The 20,141-nt window shown below is 33.9% G+C and overlaps 2 protein-coding genes across 3 annotated transcripts; one reads left to right on the top strand and one right to left on the bottom strand.

The window, feature by feature from the left end:
* Window positions 1–12,927: 12,927 nt before the first annotated feature.
* LOC121211327 (tubulin alpha chain-like) lies at window positions 12,928–13,805 on the bottom strand (the record flags this gene model as incomplete). Its single annotated transcript, XM_041084006.1, has 2 exons — window positions 12,928–13,707; window positions 13,782–13,805. Coding segments are annotated over 2 exons (678 nt in total), but the record flags the coding sequence as incomplete, so codon positions are not given.
* A 1,703-nt stretch (window positions 13,806–15,508) lies between these two features.
* LOC107934708 (protein GLUTELIN PRECURSOR ACCUMULATION 3) lies at window positions 15,509–19,394 on the top strand. 2 transcript variants are annotated; one of them, XM_016867203.2, is made up of 9 exons: window positions 15,509–15,796; window positions 15,875–15,972; window positions 17,299–17,437; window positions 17,531–17,559; window positions 17,647–17,743; window positions 17,825–17,880; window positions 17,986–18,093; window positions 18,344–18,400; window positions 19,068–19,394. In XM_016867203.2, exons 1-9 carry the CDS (start codon window positions 15,735–15,737, stop codon window positions 19,190–19,192), a joined length of 771 nt encoding a protein of 256 aa, XP_016722692.1. In that variant the 5' UTR covers window positions 15,509–15,734; the 3' UTR covers window positions 19,193–19,394. The 2 variants fall into 2 exon arrangements, with proteins under 2 accessions (XP_016722692.1, XP_016722686.1); XM_016867197.2 differs by having other exon boundaries at window positions 19,064–19,393.
* Window positions 19,395–20,141: the final 747 nt, after the last annotated feature.

Below are 20,141 nucleotides of genomic sequence, written 5' to 3'. Positions count from 1 at the left end.
GGAGGAGAAAAAAACATCATGCAGCCACATCGACGGTTGTAGATAACTGAGTTTTGTTTTAAAACTTTAGTTATACTATTCATGCATTGCAAGTAGCTGTAGGTTTTATTTTGATAAGTATACATTGTCATTGCATTTTCATTGTCATTGCATTTTCATTGTTATTACACTTTAGTGTTAGTGCATTAGGGACAATGTAAACTTTAAGTTTGAGGGAATGCACATGGGGCTTGGAAATGTACCCACATTTCAAAATTTTTGTTTTCGAAAATGAAGCTTGCAAGGTTTAATTATAGTTAATAAAAATTGTTTAAGAATTTTTTGTTACATTCGATGCTTAATTCTTAAATCATGTAAATTTGCAATGAATGAGTTGGATAAATTTAATAGAAGGTTGTAGCTTCAATTATTTGATGAATGGATTACGTTGCATTAGTAATGGATGACTGCTATCATTCTTTAAATCTTGAATGAATCTACTTTTTACAGTTGCTTATATATGTATATATAGTTATAAAGTAGAGACACTCCAAAGTGGGTGTAGTATGGAATGTTAAAAAGGGAACACTCCAATACAAGCATTAGAAAAATCAATCTGGCCAAAGGTTATCGCTGTATGAGTGACACACGCAATTACGTACTCCTTGGGGGTTTGTTCACCACATCGTTACTTCTTAGGAATAAGGGTATAGTAATGCAACGATATCCCTTATTCCAAAAAAATGTATATATATACTTAGTATTATGCAATAAATGTTGTAATGGTAGATAGAACTTAGGGTTTGAAGCATGATGCTATCATTGATAAAGTTACAACCTTATTCATTCATGCTTATGAATTTTTGACGTAATATTCTTTCATATGAATGTGATTCATCCATTGGGAATTTAGAGGGTTCAAGTTGTTAGAATGATCATTTGCCTTAGTAAAATTTTTTGTAGCCTTGCTAGTTTCTTTTTTTACTTAAAGACAAGTAAAAACTCAAGTTTGGGGGTGTGATAGCACTAGAAAGAACATAGATTTTCCCCCTACTTATTTGTTTAGTAAATTGCATTTTTAGTTTTACTTAGCATACATTTTAGCATTTTCAGTTTAGTAAATTGCATTTTATAACTCAGTGAATCCTAGCTTATTTTATCCTCAATTTTTTTTATCTTATTGCATTAATGCCGCTGCATGAGTTAATTCTAGACTGCGTCCAAAATTGTCGCCGCACCTGACAGCTGTCCGAATAAGAACCAAAATTACGTGAGCTGTCCAGTCTGGTATAACCAACCTGTACGAATAAGGACAGAATAATTTTAGGGAAATGACACATGTACTGTGGGGGAGGACATAAAAGGTGGATATGAGAAGAAAAATGGGCCTTATTGAGTTTTTTTTCTCTCCATCATCATCTTCATCATCCGACCTGGGAGCTTGCGGCCATGGTAGCTTAAACCTCTCACGGGTGAGCCACCGTGAAAACCAGATGCAGACTAGCTCCTGACGAGGAGACCTAACTGCTCGACAAGAGGGAACAAAGAGATTCAGTCAAGTTGTCTATGGATATTATTCTTCATTCGATTCTTTCTTATTTCTTTCTAAATCCTGATGATTACTCTCTAATTTCTGATTGTATGGAAGTATTGATGAATTCTTGGTGAAATGTTATCTTATTTAACCTTGCTTTTATGGTTTAATCTTGGGGTTTGAATTTTATTAACACGAAAGTGTTATTGTAATCACTAACACTGGAAAGTGCAGTGACAGTTTGAGCCAACAAACATTACAACAGAAGTTGACTGAGGATTAGAGGAATTTAGTCCACTTGTTCTTAATAGTGCCATACTGCCATCATCAGAAGGTAAGGTTAATATGTACGGTTAAGTCTAAGATTAAATAGAGGTGTAACGCTGAGTAAGATATATATTGAATTTTATTGCATCAACAATCACCTATACTTTTATACCTTGTGAGCACTTAGTATTCTGTTGAAGATTCATGTTGCGGATCCTAGTTTATCATCACCATATTTTATTTTATTGTTTTTAAAGTGATTGAGTCAACAACTATCCTCACAATTCATCTCGTTTATATCCAGTTATTGTACCGACATTAATAGACAAAAGACACCTATCCCTGTGGGATAATATCCGATAGACTCACATCTATTTACTATACTTGCATCGACAGTGTACGCTTGCACATGATTGCTATGACATTAAGCAGTCGATCAATTTTACTACTCTAGGAATTCGACATCGAGATTCGAGACAAAAAGGGATGCGAAAACTTGGTGGCTGACCACTTGAGTAGGTTAAAAACACCTTGTGATGACACTTCTATAAAGGACGAATTTCTTGATGAAGGCCTATTTTCGACTAAAGCACATGTCCCATATGTGGATATGGTAAATCTCCTTGCCACAGGATCATTGCCCATTGGATTAGCACGTTCCATGAAGGACAAGCTTAGAAGGGAAGCTCAATATTACATTTGGGATAAACTATACCTGTGGAAACAAAGCTGAGATCAGATAATAATACGATGTGTTCAAGAAACCGAGGCATGTTCTATTTTACTTTTTGTCATACCAAAGCTTGTGGAGCTCACTTTGGCACTAAACGAACTGCTCATAAGGTATTGGAGTGTGGGCTATACTAGCCTACAATTTTTTGAAATACCTATAATTTCTATAAATCTTGCGATAAATGTGACCATACAAGTAACATAACTAAGCAAAATCAAATGCCCCTATCCCCAATCCATGTACGTGAGATTTTGATGTGTGGGGCATCGACTTCATGGGTCTGTTTATTTCCTTATTTAGAAATATGTATATAATTATTGCAGTAGACTATGTTTTTAAGTGGATAGAAGTAAAGCCTACTCATAAATGACAATGCTAAGACTGTTGTGGAGTTTCTAAAACGAACTATTTTTTCTAGGTTTGGCACACCTTGAGCCTTGATTAGCGATTGTGGAACCCATTTTTGCAATAGAGCCATGGACGCACTTATGAAAAAATATGGAGTTCACCACCATATAGCTACAACATATCACCCCTAAACGAACTGCCAAGTGAAAGTCTCGAACCGAGAAATCTAGACCATTTTGGAGAAACTGGTTCGGCCTAACCGAAAGGATTGCAGCCTTTTGCTAAATGACGCACTTTGGGCCTATCGGATGGCATATAAGGGACCAATTGGTATGACCCCATATCAACTTGTTTCTGGCAAGGCTTGCCACTTTCCGGTAAAATTGGAACACAAAGCCTACTAGGTCGTACGACAATGTAACATGGAATTGGAACCTGCGAGAAAAGCAAGGAAATTAGACATCCAAGAATTTGAGGAAATTCGTAATGATGCCTATGAAAATGCTCGTATCTATAGGGACAAAACAAAATTGTTCCATGATAATAAAATATCCCGAAAGCATTTTTCAATAAGACAAAAAATGTTACTTTATAACTCTGTACTAAAATTGTTCTTCGGTAAGCTTCAGTCACGATGGCAAAGACCCTTTATTGTAACCGAATTATTCACACATGGTACAGTTGAAATAGAAAGTGAAGAGTCGAGGAAACGGTTCACAATCAATGGTCAAAGGTTAAAGCTACTTTATGAGAATTTTCAAGCCTATATGGTAGAAAAATTCAGCTGGAATCTCCATAATACTGATAGAGACGTCAAGCTAACGACGTAAAACAAGCGCTTGATGGGAGTTAACCCAATATTTATTTTTATTATTTATTACTTTATCATTTTATTTTATTTTATTTTATTTACATGTCAATAAATTTCTCTTCTTCTATTTAGGAAAACCGACGAAAAATATTTATATTGGAACATCTTGATGGAATGGGTATGCTTTAGCAAAACCCCATATTCTACCCTTATCCACATAGGAATAGCACATCCCTACTTTAAACTTATCCAAACCTACGTCCAAACACTTACCCTATAGCCAAACACCCTTCCTTCTACACCTTCAAACCCTAATTTTCCCCCACTTTCACCTAAAAATCCCTCAAGTCGCTGTTAGCCCTATCCCATACCCCGACAACTGATTTTTGAACCACCATGGTTAGGACTAGAAGCCCTACTATCGTTGAACCCTCCTTCACCATTAATAGCCACTGGCATTGGTTCTCGACACCCTAACACGTCAACCTAGGTAATGTCGAACACTCTCCATCTCCCTTTCCTCTACGCAATGCCGAACCTTTCTCTTCTCACTTTCTTCCACGCGAACCTTTTTCTCCTTCTTCCCCTCCACTCACACCTTCCCACTCGACTTCACTGCCACCCTTACAGATTTCCTTTCCCCCATCATCGCCTTCGCTGATAGCTTCACACCCACTATCACCGCCATCATACTCGGCTTCCGCTCCCTTTCGTCGTCAGACCCGTTGACGGTCACAAGTTCCTTCAGCCCAACCAGTAGCCACGTCCAACAATACCACCTCATTTGAGTCTGTCGACCCTGAGCCAGAGTCTAACTTTGACACCAGCACCCACGACCGTCCCATACGTTCCGATTTATCAGGGAGTCACGATGACCACTGACCGTTGCCCACCCGAGGCAAAACTTATCGGTCTCGAGTGAATATTCTACCACCGGAATGTTGTTTAAATGGTAACTTAAAATTTGATAATGTTGTTGATCAGGACAGTTATGATCGTTTATGACATAAACAAGTAGTACCTTGCAAATGTTTATCGCTGCCTGTTTTGAATGCTTTGCATATTGACATTATTGTTACCGATTATTTTTGCAATATTGGTTGGGTTGGTAATTTTGGTGTCATTCACTGCATTTATTACGAACTGATTTTAGAATTTTATTCCACCTTTCATTTTCAACGGCATGGCCAATTCTCATTGGACACACCTGGGATTATAACATTTCGACTACTTGGTACCACACACAGTTTGTCCCTTATTGATTTTAATATTGCACTAACTTTTGTGATAGAGGATTACGTTATGTCCACTGACTATGAGAACAGTTTGTGTGCTTTTCCAGTAGACTTCAAGGCTATCAAGGCCTTTGCTTTATTAACAGAGAATGCTGAAACCATATATAGCCTTAGAACATCAAAGGATTTGTGGTTTCATAACCCTGCCTTATGTTACATACATGTTATTTAGCTTATAATTTTTCAGGCTGGAGAGATGTGTCAGCTACTGTCTCAAAGATGGAATTATTCTTATTATGGTGTATGTACATTGGTTGTTCGGTAAATTTGGGCTATTGGTATGCGTTTCAATTTGAACATATTATAAATGCAAAGTGTCATCTAATTTTAGGTTATTTTGTTACACAACTGTTATTCTCTTTAAGTGGCTCTAATGTTCCTATTTTAGACTTACATATTGCTTGCCAAGCCGATCCATTGGATGCACGCTGTCTCGACTCGATGGGATTGCTTCTTGGCACTCCTTCTTCCTTTCGTTTTGTCCCTCCAGGTATCCGATCTTCACCGACTGAGTGAATCTTTAGGCAGCAAAATCAGCAGGAGGTACCTAATCAAGACTGACCTTCCATAACCATTGAGCAACATTTGGAGCGCATTGAAGCAAAACTCGACACCTTCAACTAGCAGATGGCTGATCTCATTATAGCTCAGCGTGAATGACACTTACTACATAGGGAGTTTTTCTAAACTCTTTTTCTTTATTTTTTTTTTCATATCGAGGACAATGTATTTTAAGTAAGGGAGGTATTCCTTATTTTTTTTACTATTTTGTTACTGTTGCCACTACCTTGTGCTTGTTTTTCCCACATGTATTTTTTTAGTATATCCTACCCTTTTTAATGCCCAAGATTTTGACAAGGAATTACCCATTATTTGAGCTGCGAGCATGATTCTTATCTACTGAGTTAGTTATGGTTTTGCTATATTTATTTCATCTCCACTGTTTTATTTCTATTAGGCTAAAATAATTATGATACAATGAAGTTAACCCTATCTTGCTTATAGTAAAATCGATTAAGTTTAAATGAAAATAGGACATTTAATATGAATGTATGCTAAATTTATTTTCATGACTGATAGGTAATTGCCAAAACTTATTTTTGACACTTAATTGTTTTTCCTAGTCCTCTAAAATTAAAGTTATGTTTCATTAAAGAAATAATACTAATAAAAAATTTTCGTGGTTATGAGCACAGCTTAAAACGTGACTGACTGAGTACCCGGAGTAGGGTGCTTGGGTTGTCATCCTACTTCGCGTCAAAAGGTTGTGTGATGTGCTAGGCAATGCTCCGCTAACCAGAATTAAATGAATTCCATTAAGAGCGTGTCGGGCTAAGTAACCGGGGTGCGGTGTTTGGGTTGTCATCCCTCTTCGCATCAAAAGGTTCGATACATTCTTAAAAAAAATAAGAGTGTGTTCGGCTGAGTAACCGAGGTGGGGTGCTTAGGTTCTCATCCCTCTTTGCGTCAAAAATTTCAATACATTCCATTAAAAAAAAACAAAAAAAAATTATATATTGCATTTAGGGACTAAGTTTGGAACAAATAGGGTGTCTTGGTAAATTTAGTAAATTATCTAATCTTCATGAAATAATCCAAGTCGGTTTAATTTTTGTGTGTTTAAATTGGAATACTTTTTCAGTTGTACTTAAAGCAAGCTAAAGGTTTTCTTTATTTTCATATGCATTATGCCTAATTTTTATAAAACTTTAGAGTAATACCTCTTTCATGACAAAATATAAGTTACACAATGGATAACCACCAAACTTGAGGGCAAGCATGGGATAAGTAGGGGGAATATGATAATACTCTAAAATGACATATTTTTATGTATTAATTACATATTTATTTTGAGTATGATCCTACTAATTTGGGCTATTTATGGGTTTTTATCTTGTAGGGACCAAATTGCAAGCAAAAGGGAGTTTGAGGGCAAAAAGCATGAAATTAAAGTCCAAACGGCATGCGAAATAGGGAAGAAATTGTGCTGAAAATATAAAGTGCAAAAGATTTGGGGGCAAAAATTCAAATAAGAGATTTATGAACAGAAGACTCTATTTAAATTCGAATTTTATTTTTAGGATTATTGTTAGAATTATTATAATATTATTAAATTTAATTTCAGATTATATTTTTATTTATCTTTTAAGAGTTTAAATAGGAGCAAACTAGGTTTCTATGAAATAGGGGATAGGGTGACTTGAATATTCACTAATCTTTTTTGTAAATGCTCTCTCTCCCTAATGCTCTAGCTTTTTTTTTTGTTCCATTTATTTTTCAATAAAAATTTCATTCCTTTAAACTTATTTCCTTTTTCCCGAAAAAATGAGCCACTAAATTCATCTAGCCAAAGGTTATCGAGATTCCGTAAAAAGGTTCATGAGGCATAGAAACCGCAATTAGCCTTCTCAACAAGTATTCATCCTTTCTCCGCATTACGGGACGAGGCGTCTATCCATGTCCTTCCAAAAATGATATTTTCATCTTGTGCAAATGCGGCCACTTTGTATGTTTTGGGAAGGTTACACAGTCGATTTGCTAACTTATTGCGTCAGTGGTTGTCGAGCCTAAGAGAGAAAATGGAATGGTATTCACCATTGAGAAATGATGATATAGTGTAAGATGGTCACACAAAAGTAACGGTTGGCTAGAGTCAAGTTCCTTTAAATCGTAAGTCTAAAATCTAAGTGGAGCTGGTAGTTATAGGCGTCATCTTCCACTATAACTGGCTTATTCTGTTATGAGAAGGATCACCTAAAAGTCTAGAATTGAACCAAAGAAGGATCAAGAAAATCGGACGCTGGAATTCCACAAATAGAAGAATCTCTTTCCTTAATTCTGTTTCTTTTTACAATTTAAATTTCAATTTATACAGTTTCAACTCGTCCATATTTTTAATTTTGGTTTTTTTTCCAGGTACGCTGCTTTTCTAGGGCATGATTGTAACACCCCTCACCCGTATTCAACGCCAGAATAGGGTTATGGAGTATTACCGGACTTACAACACATTTATACATACTTTTCACATACATTTAATCAATTCATACAATCATCATTTAGTCTCAATCAATTTGTCCCTAATACGAGCCTACTAGGCCCTAAACATGCTTTGGGAGTGGTTTGGGACTAAACCAATAACTTAAGAAACTTTCACAAAACTTTGAATTTTTTTCTCAAAACAAGGGACACACGCTCGTGTGGCCAAGCCATGTGTCTCACACGGCCATCAGACACTCCTGTGTCACAGCCGTGTGGACATTCGAAATGGAAGCACATGGCTGTGTCCCAGCTCGTGTTCAACCCCTTGTAACTAACTGACTTGGGTCACACGGCCAACACACATGCCCGTGTGCCCTAAAAATGGCCATACACGCTCGTATGCCAAACCGTGTGCTAGGCTGTGCCAAATCTGTAGGGTATACTGACTTATGCCACACGACCAAGTCATACGCCCTTGTGTGAGACCATGTGGAGCATACTGACTTGATTTCTAAAACCACACCAAGGGACACATGGCCATGTACTTAACCATGACACACGTCCGTGTCTCTGGCCATGTGGACAAAAATAAGCTATTTACCAAACCATTTTGCCACCCTATTTTGTGCACACCTACACCAAATTCAAAGGCACCCATCCAATACACATTTATGAGCAAATAATCCAGCCAATTAATCATATATCATGCACATTCAATACTTACATATTACATATACACAAATAACCAAGACATGCTATACCAATCCTTATCTTCTCAAATCATCAAAATGACCATTATCAAATATACATTATTTGACCTAATTTCACAAACATACCAATAACCACAATTCATCAATTTAACATTTATAATACCTATTATCATCAATCATCATACAATGATTAACCAACTCAATCCACAAGACATAATCATACATATATGTACATGATTCAAATATACCAAATAAACCAACATAAACCATCATACATGACTATATATACATACCAAAACATAAACATTTACAATGCCAATTCATACGGCCAAAATCATTATCAAGTCATAACTAAAATGATCAAAGTCCCTATACATGCCATATACTCAAAATACCAAAGTTCATAGATACCAAGAGATAGGTGGATAATGTGATGCAATCTCTGACGATCCCCGAGTCCAAGCTAGCTTTGAAAACTATAAAACACAAAGAAATACACAAAGTAAGCTTTATAGCTTAGTAAGCTCGTATGAAATAGACTTAATGCAATAACATCAATATAATTCAATAATTTGAATACACCAACATGTAGCTTGCATTAGTTAACAAACCTTTTAAATACTCAATTGTGAAATTATACACTACCTTCACAAGTTTCTTTGATTTGAAGCTTATATAATTCATATATGTACCTGTATCATTTAACATCAATCTCATACTCATCCACCTCTTTCATTTACCCGTTGAACCATTTGGAATAGAAGTCGGATACTCAGGAGTCTTGCACACTAAGTACCTATACCATGGCTATCCGAAGTACTGATATTATGATCGGAAGCCAAATAAGTTGATATTCATGACCCGAAGCCAAATCGGTATAACTCACACCTAAAGTGCTAATATCATGGCCCAAAGTCAACTTAATGTATCCCTTAATGACATGTCACTAGTATTCTAAACTATTCCTAAGGTTCAACCGGAATTTCGAATGCCGAATTACCATCGAGTCATTGTCGAACTTGTTCGAAGTCTCGTATTCACAACTTATACAATATAAAAGCATTTAAAGTACATTTATAATGAAATTTATCATATACGAACTTACCTCGGATGTGAAAACGCCGAAATAAGTCGATTAGTCGATAACTTTAGTTTTCCCCCGATCTAGATCCAAATTCCGCTTTTCTTGATCTAAACATATTCAAAATTAACTTATTTAATCATCTATTTATTCAATTCAATCCAAAATACACATTTGAGCTATTTTACACATTAGCCCTTAAACTTTCACATTTTTACAATTTAGTCCTTATTACACAGAATCACAAATTCATGCAAATTTCAAAACACCCATACCTAGCTGAATTACCATTATACCCCTAATAGCTTATTTTTTTATTTCACATTTTAACCACAAAGTTTCAACATTTCTCAATTTAATCCCTATTTTGCATTTTCACTAAAAATCGCTTAATAAAACTTGTTTATCTATCAACAAGCATTCAAAATCTATTAAGAAACTTCAAAAATCATACATATTCATCAATGACATCATTCAAAATCTTTAACAATTTTGCAAAATAGTCTCTGGGCTAGTTAGTACTAGTTACAACAATCACAAAAACATAGAAATCATTAAAAACGAAACAAAAACGGACTTACAATTGAATACAAAGTGACCGAAACTTTCAAGCCCTAAAATGGCTTTTCTCTATGCTTCATTCGGCCAAGAAAGATGAATGAAACAAAATCTTTTTGTTTTGTTTTAATTAATTAACCTTATTAAACATATTACTAAATTAACTTTGTTAATAAAACATTTATATCATCCATTTCATGTCCATTAATGTCCACTTACCATCATATTGGTCTAATTACCACTTAAGGACTCTTACTTTAAAGTTATATAGCTATTAGACACCCTGATCCCATCGGTCGATCCAGTTTGGTTTGAAAATACTGATTTTGATTTATAAAAGATTTTTTGATCCCGTAAAGTCGAGTAAGTAGGTGGTGAAGTTCGAAAATAGAATTAATCACCAACGTCTCAATTTTGAGGGTCAATTTCAAGTATTGTTGACATTGTCGGACATTATAAAGAAAGAAGAAAGAAAAGGAAAATAAAGATAGAGAAATAATGTAAAATAAAATAATTAACTTTTAATAGTTTATATGGCACAACGGTCTATTATTGGTTAGAATTTTTCAATGGATGGAGATAATATTTTGGTGTAAAATGGGTAATACAATAGTGGCTTAGGTAAGAGTGAGCAAAATTCGATTCGACTTGAAAAAATTGAAATAAAATTCAAATTTTGAATTATTCTAATTGAAGTAATCGAGTTAATTGAATAAACTCGAATTTCTTTTTTCAAATTTCAAGTTCAAATGAAGTTAACCTTTTACTTTTCCCTCAAAACATTTTTACTTTTTCTTTTCCCCTAAAATTTTATTTTTCCCTTAAAAGTTTTACTTCCTCCTAAACCTCCAAAACTTTTTTCCTTTTACTTTACCTTGAAAACTTTTACTTCTCGCAAACCCTCCAAAACTTTTTTTCTTTTCCCCAAAACTTTTACTTCCTCTTAAACTCTAAATTTTTTTTGAATTTATGTCTACTATTTATATTATTGAATTAAATTTCACATTTTATACTATTTATATTATTAAATTTTTTAATCATGCCGACTCTTTATCAATTTCTGTTAAAATTGAATTATTGATGATGCCATAAAATATTCGTATTAGAATTTTTTGTTGGTATCAATTTAATATTTTATCTTTAAAATAACTTTTATTAAAAAAAATCACATTTTTTACATTTAATATATTTTTTAATTTCAAAATATATGGTGACAATAATTAGAAGATAATTGAAACAACTAAGCAAGCAAAAAAGCTAATCCGTATATAAAATATTAATAATTTGATTACGGTGGGTGATAGTGGCTACCAGGACCCAAAGTCATGTTTTTAGTTTAACTCGAACAAATATATTCGATTCGATTCGATTTAAATTTCATCTTACTCGACTCAATTTGAAAAAAATTTAAATCAAGTTAGGATGATAAAATAAGATTCGTCAACTTGATTAACTCAAAATTCTTTTCATTCAATTCGATTGAACACTTACGCTTAAGCTTAGGTACCGGCTTAGAAAAAAGAATATTGTTTATGTACTAATTTGTGGGCTAAGCCTATTCTGTTAAAGACTTAATGGTTTGACTAACAATTTAAACTTTAGAGGTACCAACTTAAGACCAAAACAAATTTAGGGTGCGTTTGGTTCGTTGTATTGGATTAGAGGTGTATTGGATTAGAGGTGTAATAGCAAATCAACTGTTTGGTTGAATGTAATGGAATAGAGGCGTAATAGTAATCTTGTGTTTGGTTGAATGGAATAGAGGTGTAATAGCATAATGGAAAAAACTAAAATGACTAGAATACCCTTAGCATAAATTTGTTTTGGTAAATGATTATTGTTATTGTTATTTAAATTTTAATAAGATTATTATTATCAATAATAAATAATTTAATCATATTTAAACATAATTTTTATTAAATATATTTTAATTAAAATATATAATTTAATAAAATTCTTAATAATTAGCAGAAATTTGTTTTGGTAAATTATTATTAACAATAAATAATTTAAAAGATAATTTAACATAATTATTATTAAATATAATTTAATAAAAATATATAATTTAATAAAATTCTTAATATTAAATATTCTTATATGAATTTAATAAAATTATAATATATAATACTATAAAATATAATTTAAAATAATTATTATTAAATATAATTTAATAGAAATATATAATTTAATAAAATTCTTAATATTTAAATATTCTTAAATGAATTTACTAAAATCATAATATATAATACTATAAAATATAATTTAAAATAATTATTATTAAATATAATTTAACAAAAATATATAATTTAATAAAATTCTTAATATTAAATATTCTTAAATGAATTTACTAAAATCATAATATATAATACTATAAAATATAATTTAAAATAATTATTATTAAAAATATAATTTAGTAAAAATATATAATTTAATCAAATCATTATATTCCAATATAAATATCTTAGTCAAAATATGACTAATTTTCCGAAGCATGGGAAGAGGATTTATCTAGTAATTTTAAAATTTATCTCAAAAATGCTTAAATTAATAAATTGCAAAAAGAAATTACTGTAAGTTAGAGCATATGAAATTACTTTTTGAAGCATATGAAATTACTGTAAGTTAGAGCATATGAAATTAAGCAAAGATCCATTAAAATATGTTTTGAAGTTTGATACAATAGAGAAGGCAAACAAAATAACCCATTTTTATTAGCTGACCAATAAGTCCATTGGCAGATTTTACTCTATATTCTAGCCTAGTACTCATCCCCTTCATCTTCATCTCCTTCACCAGATTCCAAGCCCACTTCTTCATAATCTTTCTCAAGAGCAGCCAAGTCTTCTCTAGCTTCAGAAAACTCACCTTCCTCCATACCTTTACCGACATACCAATGCACAAATGTACGCTTTGCATACATCAGATCAAACTTATGATCAATCCTTGAGAACACTTTAGCAACACTAGTAGAATTTGAAATCATGCAAACTGCCCTTTGAACCTTGGCCAAATCCCCACCAGGTACCACAGTTGGAGGCTGGTAGTTGATGCCACACTTGAACCCTGTGGGACACCAATTAACAAACTGGATGGTCATTTTGGTCTTGATTGTTGCCAGTGCAGCATTCACATCTTTAGGCACCACATCTCCTCTGTACATCAAGCAATAAGCCATGTATTTCCCATGGCGTGGATCACATTTGGCCATCATTGGAGCTGGTTCAAATGCACTGCTTGTGATTTCTGCTACTGATAGTTGCTCATGGTAAGCCTTTTCCGCGGAAATCACTGGTGCATATGAAGACAACATGAAATGGATTCTAGGGTATGGGACTAAATTGGTCTGAAACTCATTCACATCCACATTCAAAGCACCATCAAATCTCAAAGATGCAGTCAAGGAAGAAATAACCTGTAAACGATCCAAACATCATAAGTATACACATACAATGCAAACAATCAAATTAAAGCTATCATTTATTGTACCTGAGAGACCAGCCTATTGAGATTAGTGTAATTTCATCTGAAGTTAATTTCATCTGATGCCCTGGAGTTAATTTCATCTGAAGACCACAAGAAGCAAGTAAGAAAACGAAATTCTAAATTCCACAAAAGAAACCAACTACTGCAAAACTTGAGAGCATCAGGAATAACCATTCTCTTGTCTTGTCATATGGTGCAAGAATCCCCTCATAAGCCTTCAATTCACACCAGCGAAAGCTGCCACCCCATGCTTAGTCTTTGCAAGGAATCATCCTGCAATCAAAGAAAATATCAATTACCATAAGGACAGTCAAAATGAAGCCCAGTTATATACTCCATATATGCTGAAGCCAAACACATTGCCTTTGCACCATAAGATTCATAGACCTTGTCAGCTATTAGTTTTCTCTCAATCCAACAATAATAACCTGAAGTACACTCATTCTACTCTCTTTCAATTCGTCCCTACATTTTACCTATAACCAACTATAACAAACACACAGATCTCTAACAAGAAAAACCAATAGCAAACTCTCATTATTAAACATAAAGCCAAATTGATTAGGAAACTACTTTGGAGGAAGATTGGCAGTAAGTTGCTCAAGTCAAGACTGGGAAACAGATCTCTAGATTCAATTTTGTAACACATGCAAGTTTACCAAGTCTACCACTCATTTCACTACACAAAGACACCCTGAAAATATTGCATTCGATCATTTCACAAGAAAATAGATTGATAATCTAAACATCCATCAGTATTGCAAATGATAAGCTAGAATTGGCAGAGATTTACAGGTCCACGATAGAAAGTAAAGCAATCCAGTATAATAGAACCAGAAAACCTTACATAGAAAAGAACATAAATGATATTAAAATCAATAAAAACCTGGGAGGAGTTTGTCCCAGCGAAGAGTCCTCTTCATCACCAGTCGAGTACAAATTAGTAAAATTTGACTCAAACTTTTCATCATCCACATCGACTCGTGGTTGCACCTCCAATTCATCCATCAATTCATCATCGGTCTCCTTATGCTTCCCAGCCAACTTTCTCCGCAAAATGGCCTCAAGAACTGAAGGGAGTGCCTCTTCATACCCTTCAAAGTACTTCTTGATTCGGGTTTTCAGCTCTGGCACCAAAGAACTAACAAAGTTAAACAACATAACAAAAAAAAAATTAAAGACTTGTTCAAAGTCGGGCAAGGTTTAGGGATTCTGATTTGGGGAAGAGGGGAAACGGGAAATGGGGAAATGGTTGTTAAAGACTTGTTCAGAGAGGGAGCTGGAAAGAGTCGAGTTTTCAGCGTTGGTTGAAAAAGACTGGGAGGGTAAAACAGGGCATAGAAATTGGGAAGACGTCCGTAATAGCTAATCGTCGTTTTGGGAAGGGAATACAAAAGCAGAGATTTTGGGGAATAGGCCAGTAATGTAATACGCCTGTAATAGGCATACAGCGAACCAAACGCCGGATTAGCTGAGGCGCGCGGAATAGATGGGTAATCGCATACCCATTACAGCGAACCAAACACGATGTTAGGTCTCGGGATGAAAAAAATGATATAATTTAACTACCAACTTATGCATTAAATCAATTTATTATTATATTAATTTTTAAAATACGACCTTACCCTCAAGTTAAACACAAGACTTAAAGGGAAAAGGATCAAAAAGAAAAAAAAGCCCGGCTAGTTAGTAACCATTTTTTAAAGTTCAGTGACAATAAATTTTAAATATAGTTGGATGAGCTATTGTGTAATTTACCAAACCTTCTCGAGTGCTCTATTGGAAACTGAAAATTTCCTAAAATTTCCTAATAGCAGCACTAATTCTAAACGAGGCTTGATCAATTCCTTTCTTTGAAGATCGTTAATGTTGTTCTTGAATCTTCGATAGCTGGTGAAGTAAGAAGTAAATATCATAGAGGGAAAAAAGAAATAAACAGAGAAAAAAATTGAGCAAATGCATTACTGGGTTCGAGCTTTTGCTTCTGATTTCTCTGGAACTCCTCCCCAGCCTCGAAGGTAACGCTAAATCTATATGTTTGTAAATTGTTTATGTTATAGAAGATTTGTCTGACTGATTCTTGCATGGTTTCTCAGTGGTCATACCGCTGTTCCAATCGGAAAATCGAAGATCGTTGTGTTTGGTGGCCTTCTCGACAAGAAATTCCTTAGTGACATCACTGTTTATGACATCGGTACTTTGTTTTTTTTTCTTGATTGTTCTTTGGTATTTGGTGAAAGTTCTTTTTTCCTTTTTAATTTTCTTCACGGTTGTTCTGGTTTTTCACCGTTTCGTTCATCTGGATTGTAACTTAAATTTGATCGAGGCATGAGAAAATGCATTCGTTAGCTCATTTTAAGAATCTAGAGTCAAATTTGTGTGATTTCGTAGTTGGTTTTTCAACTCTATGAAAGCCAATAGCTATGTGCATTCAATATTGCGATGAAATAGCTGATATATGTTTAATTTTTGAATTGAATAAAGTGGTTTAAATCCTTGGAAGCTGATGCAGTTATTCAGTGAATAGTATTAGATCGGAATTTTCATTGAAGTAATTGTCAAAGAGAATGATCATGGTAATTGAGATGAAATTAACGCTTATCTTTGTCTTCATACTAGTGATGAAACAACTGGAGCTAGCTTGTGTATTTTTTATCCAGGAGACAAGTGCTTGGGGTTTTATAAGGAATGAGTACTTGTGTATTTTTCAGAGCTTGGGGTTTTTGAAGCACAGTGGGAGTTGGACCTTAGATGAATGCTTAGAGGTGCCAAAGGAAATTACTTGGGGGATGTATTGTTCATATCAACTAGGAATGTATAATTTATGGTGTGTTCAGAAAGCCACTTAGTAATTGGACTTGGGTCTAATTGCTTGTAATTAAACATGTGTGGCATGTTTGGGTAACCATTTTAATTAGTAGGTCCTAGTGAATTGAGTATAATCAGAGCACTCCAATTACACTGTTCAGTTCTTATAGAAGATTGAGAATTGGAGGAAATACTAGGGTAATTAGCCATGATGACTTCCAACCTTTTTCTTTTAGATTCTTTATTCCTTTTTAAGATGTAATTGCTCTCTGCAAGATAAACACATTTATAGAATTAGAATTCATTGTAACTACAAGGCACTGTAATTACTACCCTAATAATTACACTTTTTTACAATTACCTTATGGTGTCCAAACATACCCTTGTGTGGATTAAATGGTAAAAGTGACACTATTGATGCAGATAGGACTGATGATGTTTAAGTGATATTCATCATACCATTAGCTGTAGAGTAAGTAGCTAGTCAAGTGCAGCTCCTTCTAGAGAATTGTGAGATTTATTATTATTGGTGTTTGTGCTTTAATATGCCTAGCCCTCTTTAAGAATAATAATTGTATTGTTTTGACATTTTTCATCATTGCTGTATTTTGGATATAATAAGTAAACCTCGTACATGTGCCACTCACTTCCATAATCTCAAGGGCTATCTGCAAATTCTGACTTGTACTGTCTTTTTTCCTTAATGCTGTAGAAAACAAACTATGGTTTCAGCCAGAATGTACTGGAAATGGGTCAGATGGACAAGTTGGTCCCAACCCACGAGCATTTCATGTTGCTGTTGCAATTGATTGTCATATGTTTATCTTTGGTGGTCGTTCTGGTAACAGAAGGTTTGTAAGCATCAAGTGTGCCTAAAAGTCTATTTGTTTTATTACTCAAATCATTTATAAACACATGCTATTGATTATAATATTAATATCCAGGTTAGGTGACTTTTGGGTCCTAGACACTGGTAAGGTTCTGTTTCTGTTATCTTGTGGTGTAAGCTTCTTGAACCTTATGTTTAACCCATTTAAATAATTGGATATATTTATTACAGATATATGGCAATGGTCAGAGTTAACAAGTTTTGGTGACCTTCCATCATCAAGGGATTTCTCTGCTGCTTCAGCTATTGAAAATCGAAAAATTGTTATGTATGTTAACTTGGAATTTCAATCATGTAGATCATTTGTTTGTGTAAGTATATTTTTCAAGCAGTAGTGAATTGAGTGCAGGTATGGTGGTTGGGATGGTAAAAAGTGGTTGTCAGATGTATATATCTTGGACACAAGTAACTTCTTTGCTCTGGAATTTATTTGTTTTCCTCCTCCACTAAACTACTTATTCCTACTTAGTAAGATGACTTGCTAAGTAAGACGAGGATGTCCTTGAACAGTATCGCTCGAATGGATGGAGCTATCAGTTACTGGATCACTACCACCACCTAGATGCGGCCACACAGCTACTATGGTTGAGAAAAGGTTGCTTGTCTTTGGTGGCAGAGGTGAAGTGTTCATATAGCAGTCCCATTGTAGCCGAGTTTCCATGATCATTAATCTTTCGACCATCTGGAAACCATTTTTCATAGAATAATTATTGGAGAATTATTGTTTATGTTAGAAGCAAGATGGCATTTTATGTCTTCTTGATGATATCTATCTTTGATACTTGTTTACTAGGAGCATGCTTGGTTCTGAAAAATGTTCTTGTTTCAGTTAATTGAGCTGAAACGAGCACTTTCTAAACTTTGGCAGGTGGTGGTGGGCCAATCATGAGTGATTTATGGGCTTTGAAGGGTCTTATTGAAGAAGGTTTGTATTTGGATTTCCTTTCCATTTTATTTGTGTGGATAGACTTTATTTCTTTAAAATCATTGAACTGTAATTTCCTTACTGATGCTTATATTATTCTTGAAATTTGTTTTTTAAAATTTAAAAGAGTTTGTACCTAATGATATCTGTATAATTTCTGTCCTTCGATGAGTTAGTTCCGTTTGAAAGATGTTTGTAGCACTATGAAATGATTTTCTTAGTAGTTCTCTTGCAGAATAAAGCCAGCTTTCTAGTGTTGTCCAAATCCAAATATTTAATGGCGCAATAGCATGAATCCTGAAATTGATTCTATGGATACTTGCAACTTTCTTTTCCATGTTAATGATAGTATGGATGATACATTTTCATGTAATTGTTTTTCCTTGGATAATTTTATACAGGCAATTGAACTACATGTTTGCTTCATTTTGCCTAGACAAAGCTAGGAGATGTATAATTCAATGGACCAACCTATTGTTAATTATTGATTAAAATTTTTATTAGAGACATCCTATCCTTCTTTGCTTTTTCTCGACCTTTATTTGTCTTTAATATAAGCCAATGATGTTTGCTCTTTTGTTGTTTTTAGAATAAATATTGTTTCTGATTTTAGATTGTTATAATGAATTATTAAGTTAATTTATGTTGCCTTTCTTGTGGAAGGAAGAGAACGAAACACCTGGATGGACCCAATTGAAGCTTCCAGGTCAATCGCCTTCTCCCCGTTGTGGACATACGGTCACATCCGGAGGGCACTATGTAATGTCATCTCTAAATCCCTCACTGATTTAGCTGTGCATCTTAATCTTGCAGAACTAAAAACCGCTGAAGATGCAAAATTAGCTTGTTAATTCATATGCCTCCATCTCTTATATTTAGGAATAGAGCATATAAGAAAATTATTTTTTTTGCATTTTTTCCTGTAATTTATGACTGAAATATGAATAAATAGGACTGCTTTATGTTATTTATATATTGTTTCTTTTTTGGGATAAGTCTTCAGGGTGAGCATGAACCTCAAATATCCAGCTTAACGTATAGCTATTGCATCAACATTTAAATCATAGCTTAATTTCAAATGGAATGTTAGGCATTATACTATCAACATACACAGAAAAAATGACTGATTGAGATGAGAGTGTCATAGTGGATGTGTGGGCCTATAAAGAACTACGATGCAGTAGCTATTACCATTATGCTATTTATTATTTTATTTTATTTATTGATTATTAGACATGAGTGGATGGCTAGGATTATTAGTTACCTTTAGGGTTTAAATCAAGGAAGTCAGTACCGCATTGGTGGATGCACCATTTTTCTATTGGAACTGGTTCGTACCGGTACTGGTCTGTTTTGGTGTACCATTTCTAATTTATCGATATTTTTGAAAAAAAATTTAACATATATAAAAATATTTAAAAATACCAAAAGAATTATATAAAATAAATTTCAAATATAAAATATTCTTGCACCAACTAATGCACAATGTTCTAGTAAAATTTTTTATTATTTATTACCATAACGACAAAAATTTAGAAAATTTATAGTTTTTAATATTATTCATGCACAAGACAGTGCACAATGTTCCAGCCGGTGCGATCGGAATAAGGCAGAAGGAGCCAGTGTGACCGCTATGGATCAAAGTTTTAACAAATGCTGAAAAAGTTGGTTGCACTGGTTTATTACTAGAATGGTGTGCACCAGCCGAAACTAGTGCGGAACCGACTACACTATTTTAAAT

The sequence above is a fragment of the Gossypium hirsutum genome, chromosome A12, assembly GCF_007990345.1.
Source record: "Gossypium hirsutum isolate 1008001.06 chromosome A12, Gossypium_hirsutum_v2.1, whole genome shotgun sequence".
Lineage (NCBI taxonomy): Eukaryota > Viridiplantae > Streptophyta > Magnoliopsida > Malvales > Malvaceae > Gossypium > Gossypium hirsutum.
Note: the sequence above shows the minus strand (reverse complement) of the source record. Positions and strands in the feature narration are given on the sequence as shown.